Source organism: Ranitomeya imitator, chromosome 7, assembly GCF_032444005.1.
Source record: "Ranitomeya imitator isolate aRanImi1 chromosome 7, aRanImi1.pri, whole genome shotgun sequence".
In the NCBI taxonomy this organism is placed as follows: domain Eukaryota; kingdom Metazoa; phylum Chordata; class Amphibia; order Anura; family Dendrobatidae; genus Ranitomeya; species Ranitomeya imitator.
In genome coordinates, this window is record NC_091288.1 from 48,813,260 (window position 1) to 48,831,109 (window position 17,850).

Here is a 17,850-nt window from a genome sequence, read left to right on the forward strand (position 1 = left end):
TATGTGGGGAATAGTATGGAGAAGGGCAGCATGAGAACAGTATGGAGAGGGGGGCTGTATGTGGGGAATAGTATGGAGAAGGGCAGCATGGGTACAGTATGGAGAGGGGGCAGTATGTGGGGGACAGTACGGAGAAGGGCAGCATGAGAACAGTATGGAGAGGGGGCAGTATGCGGGGGACAGTACGGAGAAGGGCAGCATAGGTACAGTATGGAGAGGGGGCAGTATGCGGGGGACAGTACGGAGAAGGGCAGCATGAGAACAGTATGGAGAGGGGGCAGTATGTGGGGAATAGTATGGAGAAGGGCAGCATGAGAACAGTATGGAGAGGGGGGCAGTATGTGGGGAATAGTATGGAGAAGGGCAGCATGGGTACAGTATGGAGAGGGGGCAGTATGTGGGGGACAGTACGGAGAAGGGCAGCATGAGAACAGTATGGAGAGGGGGGCAGTATGTGGGGAATAGTATGGAGAAGGGCAGCATGGGTACAGTATGGAGAGGGGGCAGTATGTGGGGGACAGTACGGAGAAGGGCAGCATAGGTACAGTATGGAGAGGGGGCAGTATGCGGGGGACAGTATGGAGAAGGGCAGCATGAGAACAGTATGGAGAGGGGGCAGTATGTGGGGAATAGTACGGAGAAGGGCAGCATGAGAACAGTATGGAGAGGGGGGCAGTATGTGGGGAATAGTATGGAGAAGGGCAGCATGAGAACAGTATGGAGAGGGGGCAGTATGTGGGGAATAGTATGGAGAAGGGCAGCATGGGTACAGTATGGAGAGGGGGCAGTATGTGGGGAATAGTATGGAGAAGGGCAGCATGGGTACAGTATGGAGAGGGGGCAGTATGTGGGGGACAGTACGGAGAAGGGCAGCATGGGTACAGTATGGAGAGGGGGCAGTATGGGGGGACAGTACGGAGAAGGGCAGCATGGGTACAGTATGGAGAGGGGGCAGTATGGGGGGACAGTACGGAGATGCTGAATGTGGGGATAGTGTGCAAATAACCTAAACTCCGTCTTCCTTTACAAACCACAGCTCCCACACACTGACAGCGCCGAGGAGTTTAGACCCAATAAGTCTCTGGGCCATTCTCCCTGCCGCCCCCCAGCTTGTGCTCTGCAGCCCCCTGGAGGGCGGCCGCCTGTCCTGTTACCTACTTATTCCAATGTGGAAAACGCTTGGAATGTCTTTGGCTCGCCGCAGCACACAGTGCACACAGGGGGGTTCTGCCTACGTTTGGGGGGCGCCTTCTCCCAGATGTTCTATGGGTGATTTCTTACAGTTTGTAGAAAAAAACCTCATACAAGCCACGTGTGACCGGCGTACAGTGGAAATAACGCCCAGCCCTGTGGCCCAGACACGTTTGGGGCAGTCAGCACCGTGAGCCCGGTATGTTGGGGTGCACAGAGCCGGGTCTGTACACGGACACGTCATAGCACGCGCTGTCCGTCCGTCCGTCCGTCCTCCGTGCGCGCCCCCGCTGCTCCCTCCCGTTTCCGGCCGCTCCTCAGACGCCCACACCCTGAAGTGTCAAAACAAAACCGCGCCTCGTCTGGATCACGTGACGCCCCGCCCCCTTCCCTGGCAGGTGAATCCGGAAGCGAGAAGCAGTGAGCGCTGGACACTGTGGTGTTCTGCGGTTGCTTAGTAACGGCCTTCGCGCTGCCTGATGGGAAGCCACGGAGTGCCCACGCTGTGACCTCTCCCCTTGGCCCCCCTCCGCCGCACAACACGGAAGCATGGCGGCCGCCGAGGGCTCCCCGGTGTCTGCTTGTTCTCAGCGCAGGCTGAGGGTCCTCTCCGGACACCTGCAGGCCGGGGCCGCGGCAGACCTGACTGCCAACGAGTGCAAGGCCCCGGCAGCTCCTTCCATCCCTAAGAAGCGGTAGGTGTGTGGGAGGTGGGCTGGGTGCGGTCTGTGGTATCCTGTGCCTGGTTCTGGTGCCGGTGCTATGGTTCTGGTTCCGGTGCCGTGTTCTGGTGCTGGTGCCCTGGTTCTGGTGCCGTGCTCTGGTGCTGGTGCCGGTGCCCTGGTTCTGGTGCCCTGCCTGGCTCTGGTGCCGGTGCCCTGGTTCTGGTGCCCTGCCTGGCTCTGGTGCCGGTGCCCTGGTTCTCGCTCTGGTGCCGGTGCGCTGGCTCTGGTGCCGATGCCCTGGCTCTGGTGCCCTGGCTGGTGCCGGTGCCTTGCCTGGTTCTGGTGCCGTGGCTGGCTCTGGTGCCGGTGCCCTGGCTGGCTCTGGTGCCGGTGCCCTGGCTGGCTGTGGTGTCGGTGCCCTGACTCTGGTGCCGGTGCCCTGGCTGGCTCTGGTGCCGGTGCCTTGCCTGGTTCTGGTGCCGGTGCCCTGGCTGGCTCTGGTTCCGGTGCTGTGCCTGGTGCCCTGGCTGGCTCTGGTGCCCTGGCTGGCTCTGGTGCCCTGGCTGGCTCTGGTGCCCTGGCTGGCTCTGGTGCCCTGGCTGGCTCTGGTGCCCTGGCTGGCTCTGGTGCCGGTGCCCTGGCTGGCTCTGGTTCCGGTGCTGTGCCTGGTGCCCTGGCTGGCTCTGGTGCCCTGGCTGGCTCTGGTGCCCTGGCTGGCTCTGGTGCCCTGGCTGGCTCTGGTGCCCTGGCTGGCTCTGGTGCCGGTGCCCTGGCTGGCTCTGGTGCCGGTGCCTTGCCTGGTTCTGGTGCCGGTGCCCTGGCTGGCTCTGGTGCCGGTGCCCTGGCTGGCTCTGGTGCCGGTTCCCTGGTTCCGGTGCTGTGCCTGGTGCCCTGGCTGGCTCTGGTGCCTGGTGCCCTGGCTGGCTCTGGTGCCTGGTGCCCTGGCTGGCTCTGGTGCCGGTGCCCTGGCTGGCTCTGGTGCCGGTGCCCTGGCTGGCTCTGGTGCCGGTGCCCTGGCTGGCTCTGGTGCCGGTGCCCTGGCTCTGGTGCCCTGGCTGGTGCCGGTGCCTTGCCTGGTTCTGGTGCCGGTGCCCTGGCTGGCTCTGGTGCCGGTTCCCTGGTTCCGGTGCTGTGTCTGGTGCCCTGGCTGGCTCTGGTGCCGGTGCTCTGGTGCCGGTGCCCTGGCTGGCTCTGGTGCCGTGTGATTTCAGGGGATGTATGATGCAGCTGCCACAGGATCTCATTCACAAAAATGTAGAAAAAACCCCTCCAGCTCCTCGTCATTGCTGCCCGTCCATCATCCGTCTTGCTTTTTTCATCACTTTTGTGGCTACAAGCAGAACATGACTGCGATGTGGGTTATCTGGTGGCCTCTTACCCCTGGCTGCACTGAGGAGAGAGATTTTTCTTTAAATATTTACTTATTAAACAACTTTCCATTTTTGCTTTGTATTAATAATCTTCTCGGCTCTCCGGACTCGGTGCCTCTTCGTTTCGCTGTACGGTGTCACTAAGCCCCCCACACGGCTGATTGGGAGTGGATGTGTTGTGGGGTCTGCTCTGTTATTGATCTGCCCTCGTCACCATCGCATTATTTCCTTTCTGATACTTCCCAGTATACCTGGTGAATGAATGAAGTTTCTTGCGGAGCAGTAAGACGGACCTGTTCTGGTACAGGTTTACACATGGGTGTGACCTGATTTTCATGTTTCGTTTTTTTTTTTTTGCTGATTTATGATCTAAAATGTGACAATCCTGGACGTCCCTGTCCCCTGTGATCTGATTAATGCCTCTGCTGATTACCGTATATGGTATGAAATTCATGCAGAATAAAGGGCAGCGCCCGGGGACACAGACACAAGAATGGGCCGTAGGAAACGTTTCTGCAGAACAATCAGAGTTTTACGTGCAGAGGAGTAACAATCGGCACATTATATACAAACTCCCCGGAGACTATAGCGCCAGTTCTGTACCATCCTCACCCGTGTCAAGCCGTGGCAGCCTCACATAGAAAGGCCTCTTTACAGTAGGGCTATTTTACCTCGGTTTTTGGTAATCTAGGGTTACAATTGTAATACTTCACTTTTGGAGATCTGGGCTCTGGTTCCTCAAGTAGTTTTCGGTCTGTACATGTTGCCATTATTTTTTTGTGCAGTAGAGAACGGGCCGTGGATAATATGTTCAGTGGACAGGAAATTAAGCTGCTGCCGGCAATTACTTAGGTGCCGTATCTCCTGTGAAAACGGAATGATTAGGCATGCTGAAATCCAATATGCCCAACCGTTCTTTTCCCTGAGATCTGCTATCGGGACAGATTTGGGGAACCCCATTTTACATCCATAGAGAGGAAAATACTCTTTATATCAAATAAGATTACATTTATTCAAGTCGTTATCATTATGACTGGTTATCACCGCCGCTGTATCAGTAATTGCTCGCTGTAGATAGACTGCTGTGGTTATAGCATGAGATTAGAGAACACCTTGTGTGCCTTTTTCTGTGGTGCCGCATCTGGTCCGTCCTGTCTGCGGTGAATCGGGGACAGCCCTCTAATGTGTGTGTGTGTGTGTGTGTGTGTATTATTTGATTTTTCTCCGGTCATGGAGACTTGTATTGACTTTATACACAAGCTCGAACCTTTCACATACATAGAATGCCATTTTTTATTTTATTCTGAAATAAATACCAGTATAGAAAACTACAAGCGTAAAGCACAGATTACCGTATATGTCTCAATGACCTCCCTATAAGATTGTTTTATTAGTTGTCAAACCAGCTTAAAATAACAGAATTACTGTATGTGAAAGCTGATGTCAGACTGATGCTACTTGTTGAAAATCGCTTTGTACTCGCGTGACACTCGTCCTATATTTCTGGACCTAATTTTTAAACGCAAGCGTAACTCTATCCTAAGAAAACAACCGTATGCAGAGAGAACCACAGTGTGAAAAATAAAAGCCTTATTAACTATTATTGTAGAGAGCATAAAGTGGACCAGCCAGTACATGACACCACATCATAGCAAGAGGGAATGTAGTATAATATTATAGCTGGTTTGTTAAATAGGTAAATGCTGGAGGCTAATGATAACACATGAACGACAACTGAGCAAATACATACAAGGAAGTATTTGTCACGGTAAGGATGAGAAAATCAAAGCCATGTCAAACCAAATCAGAGAAAAGTAATAATGGTTACAAATGCCTCCTGCCGAGGTGTGGCGACAGAACCCAGACGCACGTTTCGGTTACTTGCAGCTTTCTGGGAGAGTCAGAAAACAGGACATCTGTGCATGGGGTAGATGGGTTGATGCAGCCTAAATATAGGCTAAGGTTAGTTGCTTTGTATTCTAAAAAATGAATGAAGAGCAGAACGCCCTCTCTGTGCGCAATGCTGGGTATTGGAGAGATCACTGCTGATTGTCGCTACCCTAACCGCCTAGTGGCACATATTTGTATTGCATATGAGGGCTTGTGGTTTTATTTTTTTATTTATTTTTTAATGGACAAGTGGTAGTCTTTAATGACACAATTCGTTTTACCATGTAATGTACTGAATTTTTTTGGACTGAGCTGAAATGGTGAAAAAAAATAAAATTCCACTATTATATTTTGTGTTTAAGAGAACGGACAGGTTCCATTTCAGTTATTTATTCTGGTGGTCGCCCTTGTTCCTGGAAAAACTGCTAAAATAATATTGCCCGTGGCAACCAACCAGAAAACAACATTTTTGTAAAACAATAGTACAAGCAAAGTTAAGAAACTTTGTGATATAGCTCGCTAAATAACTCTTTATTCAGTTCTTTTCTCTGAATTTGCTGAGAGCTTCCCACGTCCGATCCCGATTGTAAAGTTACTTTGTGTTTTTTATCTTGGGACTTTTTGATTCAAAGCTCCGATATGACACTTTTATGATTGTGGCCAAAAGTTAAATGTATCTATGTGGTAGAATTGAGACCCTGGACCTGTGGCCATGGTGGTAGTCCATGTCTGCCGGCCCTGAGAACGCCTTCCTTCCTATTTACTGGCATTTGAACACCTCTTCTGATTAGCAGGCGGTAACATTTTTCTTTTGTTCTCCTCCTATTTTTTTTTCTGGAATCCCCACAAATACTCATGTTAAATACTGTACGTGTGAACGTGGCTTAATTTTGAACTATAAGCATGTGCTGATTTGTGCAAAAATTTGCAACATGTTCAGACTTAAAGCTTGGGTTTGTCCTGCGGACAAAGTACATGTTTGTAAAGCGCTGTGGAATTAATGGCGCTGTGTAAGTGAGTTAACTTTTTTTTTTTTTTAACAAATCTTGGAACACAAATGTTTCACGGTTTGGATGTGTTTAAAAATGTTTCTTTGCTGAGATACTCTTATAAATGTGACCCTACTGTGTAGTGGCCGTGTCTGATCTTACCACATCTCCTGGGAGGGGGGAATAACAAAGAGTATACAGATATTACAGCACGGGAAAACATTTTGCTGCCTTTTTAAAACCAATGTTTTACCTCCCAGAAAGCAATCATCTGTGATCCCATGCTGTCCTGTCTGTATACACTCTTGCTTACCCCTGTGTTATGGATGTGGTTTGATCAGACCATTTTCCTGCGTGGTCAGACACAGCCATTACACAGGGGCAACTTTATAAGATCATCTCGGTACAGGAGAAAAAACACATTCAATTGTTGAACTTTATTTTTGTTGCAAAATCTATTGATTTAAAATGTACTGTGTTTGTGGAAAACCCCTTTAAGTCTTGCTGTGCTCATTTCTACATTGAACAGTGCAGGTGAAGTTGCTGATATACCCAGTAGGTATAAGCAGACATGCCTCCATCTGCCCCGCGCTCTCGGCAATGAGGAGTTGTGCAGAGCAGGGCTACAGGTGTATGTATACTGGCTGATTTTCATGATCGAGTGTTCCTAGGAATGCCTCTTTCCCAATAATCTACCTGTCTAAAGACAGTAGTGATTAGTGAGCGAGCTTGGATAACGTGTTATCTGGGCATGCTTGTGTCCTAATTGAGTATTTTTGTCATGCTCGAAAAAAAATATTCGAGTTGCTGCGGCTGTTTGACAGCCGCAACACTTGCAAGGGTTGCCTAACAAACAGGCCAAAGAACCCTTATTAGCACATGAGCGTACCCGGATAACACCTTATCCGAGCACACTCGCTCATCAGACGGCCAACAAAGAAGCAAGACGCTATTTCAAAATCATTTTAAAGCCGGCATTGTTCTCAGCAGCACATTAACACGCATTGACTCCCTCTGTGTGATCGGAGTTGTGGTCGGACTGTGTAAACTGGCTACTAAACATCTGGTCGGTGGTCGCTTAACATTTGTGTGCCCGTCAACCTAAATGCATAACTTGATAAATCTGTCGCTGTTGACTACTCCTCTTCATCAACTTTTTGCAAAAATGATGCATATAAAAGAAACATTTACACAAATTACCCATTTTTTTTTTTTTTTAGGCCGTGCGTTATGGAGTAGATAAATCCAATATCCCTGGACACTTGGCAGCATCTCGGTGCTGAGATAAATGAATTAGTGAGTAGCTGAGAGTTTCTAAAGAGACAGAGTTTTACTTTTTACTTCCTCGTTAGTAAATACCGTTAGTGCTACATAGAAGTTGAAGATCATTGCCACTAAGGCAGAGTGGTCGTCTGTAACCCTGCACCAAGGACATGGGAGAGCACATGCAATATTGCCATATCATAGCAGTAATAATCTGATATCACCATCCCTGGGTATGTCTGTTATCGGTGGACATAATCACTTATGTTCACCCAAGCGCAGGATTTTTAGTCTTGGGGAAACCATGAAATATCAACTCGAACTATAGTGTGTCTGTTGTCTAGGATGGTAAAAGTATGCACAAAAATGTCAGTCGTATTGTTCCACCAGGAGGTTCCTGTGTAATAATATGACATAAATTAGAATGCGGTCTTTAACCCTTCATACAATTGTCCGTCCTCTCACCTGACCGGGAGGAAGGGCACCCCTGCATGGGACCCATTACAATATCAAATCCAGAAACTACGTCCATTGAAGATCTGACCGAATTCCTGCAGCGATCTCCTCTGCACAGAATCGTTCTTCAGTCTAAGGCTACGTTCACATTTGCGGTGCGTCAGGCACAACCGTGGCGACGCATGCGTCATGCGCCCCTATATTTAACATGGGGGCGCATGGACATGCGTTGTCTTGCATTTTGTGGCACATGCGTCTTTTTTGGCGCAAACGTCAGGGCGCAGAGGACGCAGCAAGTTGCTTTTTTTTTTGCATCCAAAATCGGCCAAAAATGGACGCATGCGTCACAAAACAATGCGTTTTTGCATGCGTTGTGCGTTGCGTCGCCGACGCAACACACAACAACGCAAATGTGAACGTAGCCTAATCTGTATGGTCTTTCCTTTTTTTTTTTTTTTTTTTTTTTTAGCCCTTTTTGGTTTATACTTTTTTTTTTTTTTTCCTTTTGCGCATGTCGGTTTCTTATCTTTTTGTAATTTCTATAAGTACAACACTTTATTTTTTGTGTTAAATCTATAATACACATGTGTTCCTTGTTGCTTTGAGTACTCACCACCTCGAAGAGGGAGAGTATCGCCTGGTTGTTTTACACTGTGTATGTCAGAGTACGCAGAGGTGCTTGGGGGGGGGGGGGGGGAAGTTGAGTGTGTATGTGTGCTACCCATGGGGTTACCTGTCAAAACGGCACGTGGTGGCAGCATGGAGTGTGGTGTGGGTGTGTGCCCTGGCTGTGGGGCAGTGTGGTTAGTTCATGGTTGGCTTATTGCAGTAGGTGAGTGAGAAGTGGTGTCCCCCATTTAAAGGACTATTTTTCTGCCAAAAGTGCCAAAAATGTTATAAACCACAGTATCATTACGTTTAGTCACAGCAGTGCCATATCATTTACCATATTTTACTCTATGTTGCTCCATTAATTTACAGTGGTTTAGACATCACTGACCCCATTGGGTTCACAAACTACCGTAATATCCCTGTTTATTTTACTGTCTCCAAAACTGTTCATTAAAGGGAGGCTGTCGGCACAAGATGACTGCTGAAACTGTAGTTGCTCGGTACACCTTCCCACTTGTTTTGTTTTCTATCTCTGGCTCTTCTGCCACCTGTAAAATAATAACTATCAATCAACGAAGGCGAGGAGGAAAATAAGTAGGCAGGACGGAGCGCTGAACTGCTTGGGCCGCGGTGAGGGTGCGCTGAACTGCTTGGGCCGCGGTGAGGGTGCGCTGAACTGCTTGGGCCGCGGTGAGGGTGCGCTGAACTGCTTGGGCCGCGGTGAGGGTGCGCTGAACTGCTTGGGCCGCGGTGAGGGTGCGCTGAACTGCTTGGGCCGCGGTGAGGGTGCGCTGAACTGCTTGGGCCGCGGTGAGGGTGCGCTGAACTGCTTGGGCCGCGGTGAGGGTGCGCTGAACTGCTTGGGCCGCGGTGAGGGTGCGCTGAACTGCTTGGGCCGTGGTGAGGGTGCGCTGAACTGCTTGGGCCGCGGTGAGGGTGCGCTGAACTGCTTGGGCCGCGGTGAGGGTGCGTTTGAACAGTCATTTTTTGTTGTGCTCTTTTTTTTTAAAGAATACTTTTTAGATAACCCTTTTCCATACACTCTTTTCAGAGCTGCTCTCTAAGGATGGCTTTCATTTTGGTGAACTTAAAGGGTTATTTTGTGCTGGCCCGTCATTACCTAAACGAGGAACACGGAAGGTCAGATCATTTGCGCAGCTCCTGTCCACAGCTAGAGAACATTGACCTGGACTGTAGACTAGGGTTGCCTGAAGCTATCTGCTCATCTCTAGACCATGCCCATCTATGAAGATAACAGTCCTACTTTATCCCTTGCAGCAGCTGTTGAGAGGCTGATTGCCATTTTGTGAATTTGTAGCCGTAGTTGGTGTTGAGCTCCTTGAGGAGAGTGAAGTCTCATACATTAGGTTTACTTGAAGGGAATCTGTCACCAGGTTTTTGCTACCTAGTCTGAGAGCAGCATGATGTAGCGATATGGACCCTGATTCCAGCGATGTGTCACTTAACCTATAAAATAATTATAGTCAAAATAATCTCAAGTTTTGCAACTGCAAAAAAAAAAAAAAAAAATCTCGGACGTCTTCAGGTTTTTTTTTTTTTTTTTTTTTTTAGTCTGTCCAACTGGCAAACCTGCCATGTAGTCTTCCATATTCATGTTCCCTGTATCGCTCTGCATCCACTTCCAATTGGCAGCTTTCTGCCTATGCACAGTATACACAGAAAACAGCCAATCAGTGGTGTGGGCGGGGTTATACAGAGCTCAGCATTCAGAGAACTGTCAGATCTGCTGTGGATAAAACAGATTTTTATCAAAACTGCAGCAAGTGACCCAGTAAGTGACACATCAATGGAATCTGTACCTCTGCCCCTGCATCATGCTGTTCTCAGATGGGGTTGAAAAAACCTGGAGCCATCAGAGATGACATTTTTCAAAATGTCGCTCTCAGTGTGACCCTAATCCCAGCACAGTGGACTAACTCGCCCGCTTATTTTGCCGAGGGGAGCTGCCCATCATAATAAGAATGTAAAAGGTTATTATCGCAATATCGATCATGGCTCTGAGGCTTAAAATCCCACAGTAAATGCAATTGCTTTGCAGAAATGCTCGCTGCTCTGCGTATTGACCCCCAGTAAACCCGCGTATCGGAGGTTGCCCATGGATGTGTCCTGTAGGTCTTCCATGACTGGTCGTACCGGCTGTTTTCTATAGCGGGTTTCCTTTTCTTACTTTTGCAGTGAGACTTATCTCCACAAAGACAGGGTTTGGAGCTGGATAGGACAAATAGGGGGATAGATCTCATCTGGGAGGTATGGCTAGGTCACTTCAGAGATTAGGACTCCAGGAAGTTAGAAAAATAATAGATGAATAGATTCTGGGATAGCCCCTTTAATTACATAGATAGCGAACCCCCTCTGTAATGTCCATATGTCTTGAAAAGGGCTACATGCCCAGGGGCCGCCTGAGCTATTAAAATGGTACCAACTATGGTGCCCCCTCCCCCATCACTGTCATCTACTGTCAAGTACTTCAGCTTCTAGGTCTGACAGGTGGTAGAGAATATTTATGGTTAATTTAGCCGTGAAATACTTAAGGCCCCGATGTTTGGCGCAGCGCCTGGAGTCTCGCTTTCCTGGCATGGACACTTACAGTAAACAGGACAGGCGAGCCTCATTCCACTGGCGCTCCTCTCATCTGCCGCTCCGACGCCTGTCAGCAAGGAAAGTGAGACGCACGGCCAGGCGTCGTCTTATGGTTAGAATCAGGTTAACAAGGCAAGGAAAGAGCTGACGGAACAGGCTGGTGGTTGTGTTACTACTATTCCTTTATACATCTGACACTTTTTAACTTGTGCTACAGTGGGGGAAATAAGTATTTGATACATCGCCGATTTTGCAAGTTTTCCCACCTACAAAGAATGTAGAGATGTGTACACATCAACTGTGAGAGACTGAATCTAAAAAAATAAAAATCAGAAAATCACATTGTATGATTTTTAAATGGTTAATTTTCATTTTATTGCTTGAAATAAGTATTTGATATAATAGAGAAACAGAACCTAATATTTGGTGCAGAAACCTTTTTTAATTAGAGGTCAGACGTTTCCTGTCGCTGGGAAACATTGAGTTTCAGCTCCTCCAAACATTTTTATTTTTATTCCGTTCAGGTCTGGAGACCGGCTAGTCCAATCCAGGACCTTGAAATGCTCCCTACGGAGCCACTCTGTAGTTGCCCTCGCTGTATGTTTCGGGAAATATATATCTATCTCTATCTCTTATATACTCAAGTATAAGCCGAGCCCCCCCCCCCCCCCTTCAATTTTGCAACAAAAAACTGGGAAAACTTAATGACTCGAGTATAAGCCTAGGGTGGAAAATGCAGCAGCTACCGGTAAATGTCAAAAATAAAAATAGATACCAATAAAAGTAAAATTGAGACCTCAGTAGGTTAAGTGTTTGTGAATATCCATATTGAATCAGGAGCCCCATATAATGCTCCATACAGTTCTTTATGGCCCCATAAGATGCTCCATATACAAATATGCCCCATATAATGCCCCATGCAGTTCTTTATGGCCCCATAGATGCTCCATATAATGCTCCATGCAGTTCTTTATGGCCCCATAGATGCCCCATGTAATGCTCCATGCAGTTATGGCCCCATAGATGCCCCATATAATGCTCCATGCAGTTATGTCCCCATAGATGCCCCATAGATGCTCCATGCAGTTATGGCCCCATAGACATACTCGCCTCTCGTCGCTGCTCCTCAGCGTCCCGTCTCTCCGCACTGACTGTTCAGGCAGAGGGCGGCGCGCACACTTATACGTCATCGCGCCCTCTGACCTGAACAGTCACTGCAGAGGACGGGGCAGCGGAAAGGTGAATTACATACCTACCTGCTCCTTGCACGGTCCCTGCATGTCCCACGGTCTTTTTCCTGTAGTGAGCGGTCACATGGTACCGCTCATTACAGTAATGAATATGCAGCTCCACCCCTATGGGAGTGGAGTCCATATTCATAACTTTAATGAGCGGCACCAGTGACTGCTGAACAGGGGAAGAAGCTGCTGCGCCCGAAGACCGTGGGACATGCAGGGACCGCGCCGGGAGCAGGTGAGTATTTGACAGGCGTCGCTCCCCCTCACTCGCCGAAAAAAAAAAAATATATATATATATATATATATATATATATATATATATATATATATATATATATATATATATATATATATATATAATTTTTTTTTATTTTAATTATTTAGAAAAATAGTTAATGCAAAATTATGCATATAAAATGTATGCATATTCCAAGTTTTTTCCCTTTTATAGTAAAATAATAAGAAAAAAATATTAATATAGAATAATAATTTTTTTTCCTTATAGTAAAAGAAGGGAAAGAAAAAAACGTAGAAATATATCAGAATTATATTGATTCATTGAATAAAGTTGCCAGGTATTTTATTTTTTTTTCTTTTACCAAAAAGTGAACATTGTAAAAACAAAACTCGCAAAAATCAATGGCAGAATCTTTTTTTTATTTATTTTTTTTTATTTTCTATTCCAGCAAAACTTTTAATTTTTTGTTCACATTTTGCCGCACTTTATATGGTGAAATGGATGTTCTAATTGAAAACCACGACTCGTCTGGTTACAATAAAGCCCTCATTTGGCTAGGTCAATGGAAAGAAAAATAGCAAACTGATGGGTTTTGGAAGCATGGGGAGGAAAAACAAAAGTGAAAAATTGTCCTGTCCATAAGGAGTTAAAATATATGTATATCGAGGTATATGGTCTCAGTGCATTCTGCTGCACCCTGGCTCAGTAAGTCTTCCAGAGGCAGTAGCCGGGTATTTTTTTGGATTATTTCCAATAAAAATCACTTCCCTCCAGTTGTGCAAGATCAGTTTTATTTAGGAGCAGCAGCCGGATTATCTCTTAAAGCTACAGTGCACAGTTGTTCCTGTTATATGCACTTCAAGTAGTGCAGTTCTGCACATAATTGCCTATATTTTTTTCCTCTACTCTTCCGTGCCACTTTTTTTTTTTTTTTTAGTACACCCCCCCCCCTTTTTTTTTTTTTTAATATATATTTGTTTACATGATACTGACTAATTCTGGCCTAATTCTTGAACCCAGGAATCTGTGGGTGTAGAGTTTGCACAGATGGGATGAGAGCTGTATGAATGGATGAGTAACGTGTGAGGTTTTGACGAGCAGCGATGAAGCATTTTACGGCTTGCACATGTCTGTCTGCAGAAAATCCAGCAGTGTATAAAGCTCTGCTGATTTGTGACAGGCGAGGGACCATTGATTCCTGGGATGTCCTCATGTGCTCTTCTCACAACATATATTATAGTGCGTGCAGAGATAAGAAGAATGGCCGACACAAGCATCCCTATTGTCCAAACATGGAGAATCCGGAAATAAAGTATGTGAGCGACTCCTGTGTCAGTGCGGCCATTGTGCCTTCATCTATACATAACTGACTCCTTGGGTAAGATCGGCAGGATGGGCCTGCACATCAGCAAGCCTGAACTAAAACCCACAGTCCATATAAAGAAGTGAGGGCTGCATGTAAAATGTCTGCAAGGATAACAGTAAAGGGAACCTGTCAGCAGGATTGTGCACAGTGACCTACACACAGTGTCAGGTCGGCGCCGTTATACTGATTACAATGATACCTGGTGATGGAATCAGTCTTGTGGTTGTTGTGTAATCCTTATTTTCAGTTTTGAGTTAATGATCTGCTCGTGCTCCTGGGCGGCCTGTGGGGGTCTGCATGTGATGCTCCGCTTACATATGCATCTGTATAATTATGACAGGTCATTGATCCTTCACTGACCTGCCCCCTATTTTACATATTGTATAGAATATTGTGGCATTAGAAAAAAATGTTTATTTTCAGCAACATGGCGGCGGTGCATATTCACAGTTGCTATTTTGCTCCAACCAAATGGTGCTGCTTGGCTGTGCTTGCGCTGTAGAATCTATCAGCAAGTAAAAGATGCTATTGCGCATGTGCCGGCGCCATTTTGCTGAAGTTTAATTCCCCCCCCCCGAGCCAATAATATTGTATGCGCTATGTAAAATAGGGGGCAGGTCGGTGAAAGATCAGGGACCTGTCATAAGCCATGCACATGAATATGTAAGCAGAGCACTACAAAGCCCTGCCCATAGTCCACCGCGGAGCACGAGCGTCTCACTAACTAAAGATTAAAGGCAGCAGCCTGACACTGTCTGTAGTCTACTGAGCACAATCCCGAAGACACTTTAAGGCCGGGTTCACACATCTGTCATGGACGTGGTCCATGAGTTGTAGATCGGACATGGTTCCTCTTGAGTTCCACAGACTTGGTGCACAGACAGACGGTGGTATAAACCAGACTGAGATCGGACCGCAGTGTGCTGACTGGCCGGCGGCTCTCCCAACCAGACCATGACATCTGCCTAGAAATACACGTCACGCTCGGGTCGGGAGAGCCGCCGGCAAGTTTGATCTCTGTCCGATCTATATGGCCATCTTGACTGTGTACTATTGGGCATATATGAGGCCATGCTGTTTTGGTCAGGAGACCCGCACCCAGTCCGTGCTTCTCAGACTGTACTTGGACTTTGATGCACGGATGTGTGACCCGGCCTGTGGTTGGGTTCAGACAGCTTTGTTGGGGTCATTTGCTTCTGCCAACTGTGGACGTGTCTGGTCCCGTGAGCTAGTCCGCTTTGTGGACAGGTGCAGGAGCTGCTTGTATTATTCCAGTTTGTTAAATGGACCATTCCAAAAATTGTTCCACATTGAAAATCTGCCATGTGCAGTGGCATACCGGCTGTATAGGATCCAAACAAACAAATATTCTTATTTGCTGCTTGCTCGGCGGCATGTTTTATACAGGGCAGTGATTGGGCGAGAGCGCTTCTGAATGCTAACTTGCTGCTTTTTGTAAATCAACCTTAAAGCCAGCCATATGTCCTAATGGGCATCTGCTAATCACAGAGTAGACCCTCGCTGGGCTCGAGTGGAGGGTCTCTTACAGAGAGCCGCCGTGTAATACTATAAGTTTCTTGCTGGTCACATCTTCTCTTGGCAACCACGCTGGATCTTGGGCAGGCCTCATTTGCAAAAGGAGTGGTCTTATTTTGATGACCCCTTTATACTCTAATTATATATTATACTTATTCTTATAGAATGTCAATGGATTTATATACAATTTGTATGTGTGTATGTACAGTACAGACCAAAAGTTTGGACACACCTTATCATTTAAAGATTTTTCTGTATTTTCTTGACTATGAAAATTGTAAATTTACACTGAAGGCATCAAAACTATGAATTAACACATGTGGAATTATATACTTAACAAAAATGTGTGAAACAACTGAAAATATGTCTTATATTCTAGGTTCTTCAAAGTAGCCACCTTTTGAGCTTCAAGAGGTAGTCACCGGGAATGGTTTTCACTTCACAGGTGTGCCCTGTCAGGTTTAATAAGTGGGATTTATTGCCTTATAAATGGTGTTGGGACCATCAGTTGTGTTGAGCAGAAGTCTGGTGGATACACAGCTGATAGCCCTACTGAATAGACTGTTAAAATTTGTATTATGACAAGAAAAAAGCAGCTAAGTAAAGAAAAACAAGTGGCCATCATTACTTTAAGAAATGAAGGTCAGCCAGTCCGAAAAATTGGGAATACTTTGAAAGTGTCCCCAAGTGCAGTGGCAAAAACCATCAAGTACTACAAAGAAACTGTCTCACATGAGGACCGCCCCAGGAAAGGAAGACCAAGAGTCACCTCTGCTTCCGAGTCACCAGCCTCAGAAATCGCAGATTAACAGCAGCTCAGATTAGAGACCAGGTCAATGCCACACAGAGTTCTAGCAGCAGACACATCTCTACAACAACTGTTAAGAGGAGACTTTGTGCAGCAGGCCGTCATGGTAAAATAGCTGCTAGGAAACCACTGCTAAGGACAGGCAACAAGCAGAAGACACTTGTTTGGTCTAATGTCCATTCCTTGTGTTCTTTAGCCCAGTCGAAATCTGTGCTTTGGTCTGATGAGTCCAAATTTGAGATCTTTGGTTCCAACCACCGTGTCTTTGTGCGACGCAGAAAAGGTGAACGGATGGACTCTACATGCCTGGTTCCCACCGTGAAGCATGGAGGAGGAGATGTGATGGTGTGGGGGTGCTTTGCTGGTGACACTGTTGGGGATTTATTCAAAATTGAAGGCATACTGAACCAGCATGGCTACCACAGCATCTTGCAGCAGCATGCTATTCCATCCGATTTGCGTTTAGTTGGACCATCATTTATTTCTCAACAGGACAATGACCCCAAACACACCTCCAGGCTGTGTAAGGGCTATTTGACCAGGAAGGAGAGTGATGGGGTGCTACACCAGATGACCTGGCCTCCACAGTCACCAGACCTGAACCCAATCGAGATGGTTGGGGTGAGCTGGACCGTAGAGTGAAGGCAAAAGGGCCAACAAGTGCTAAGCATCTCTGGGAACTCCTTCAAGATTGTTGGAAGACCATTCCCGGTGACTACCTCTTGAAGCTCATCAAGAGAATGCCAAGAGTGTGCAAAGCAGTCATCAAAGCAAAAGGTGGCTACTTTGAAGAACCTAGAATATGACATATTTTCAGTTTTTTCACACTTTTTTATATGTGTGAACACCATTTGTTCACCTAACTGGTATTTTAAGGAACAAAAGTTGAAGTTACTAATAACTGGATATTAAAACATAAGGTTTATTGGTTTTTAAATAAAAACATTTACAATTTCAGGAATAATGTACTGGAAAAATAGAGGCAGATCTAAAGTCCCCAATAAATAAATAAATAAATGGCAGCAAATTATGCAGTGACTTCCCAAGCTTTTTAAATTAAAGTAAATGATACCTAAAAAAAAAAAAAAGTGTTAATGCTTATGTAAAAATGAACCAAGAATTACTTTGAAGTGCCAGTGTCAAAAATTGATATTAAGTAAGTAAATTAAGAATAAATATGCAAAGAATAAATAAATAGTTCAAGGTTTTGTTGTTGCATTGGGTGATTAGTAGATTGAGAAGTCATTGCAGAATTTTCTTGCATTTATTTTATTTATTTATTGTGGGCTTAAATTCTGCCTCTATTTTTCCAGTATTTTTTTTTTTTTTCCTGAAATTTTAAATGTTTTTGTTTATAAACCAATAAACCTTATGTTTTAATATCCAGTTATGAGTCACTTCAACTTTTGTTCCTTAAATACCAGTTATGTGAACAAATGGTGTTTATAAGAATGTGAATGGGGCAGGATCCCCAATCTCACGATCAAGGGAACCTTTTGAATGAGGTTGGCCCCTATATGGATATACCCCCTTAGTAAGTGGTGGTAAACTGCTAGGATTTGATAATCGTTGAGGTTTCAACCTCTCGGACCCCACCAATCTTAAATATAGGTTCTTGCATTGGCGC

General features: G+C 46.2%; 1 protein-coding gene across 1 annotated transcript in view; it reads left to right on the plus strand.

The window, feature by feature from the left end:
- Positions 1-1,587: 1,587 nt before the first annotated feature.
- AGPS (alkylglycerone phosphate synthase) overlaps positions 1,588-17,850 on the plus strand; it is a 196,532-nt gene continuing 180,269 nt past the window's right edge. Inside the window, exon 1 of the mRNA XM_069733205.1 lies at positions 1,588-1,886. Within this exon, the coding sequence (XP_069589306.1) occupies positions 1,741-1,886 (146 nt within the window). The 5' untranslated portion in view covers positions 1,588-1,740. The remainder of the gene's footprint in view (positions 1,887-17,850) is intronic.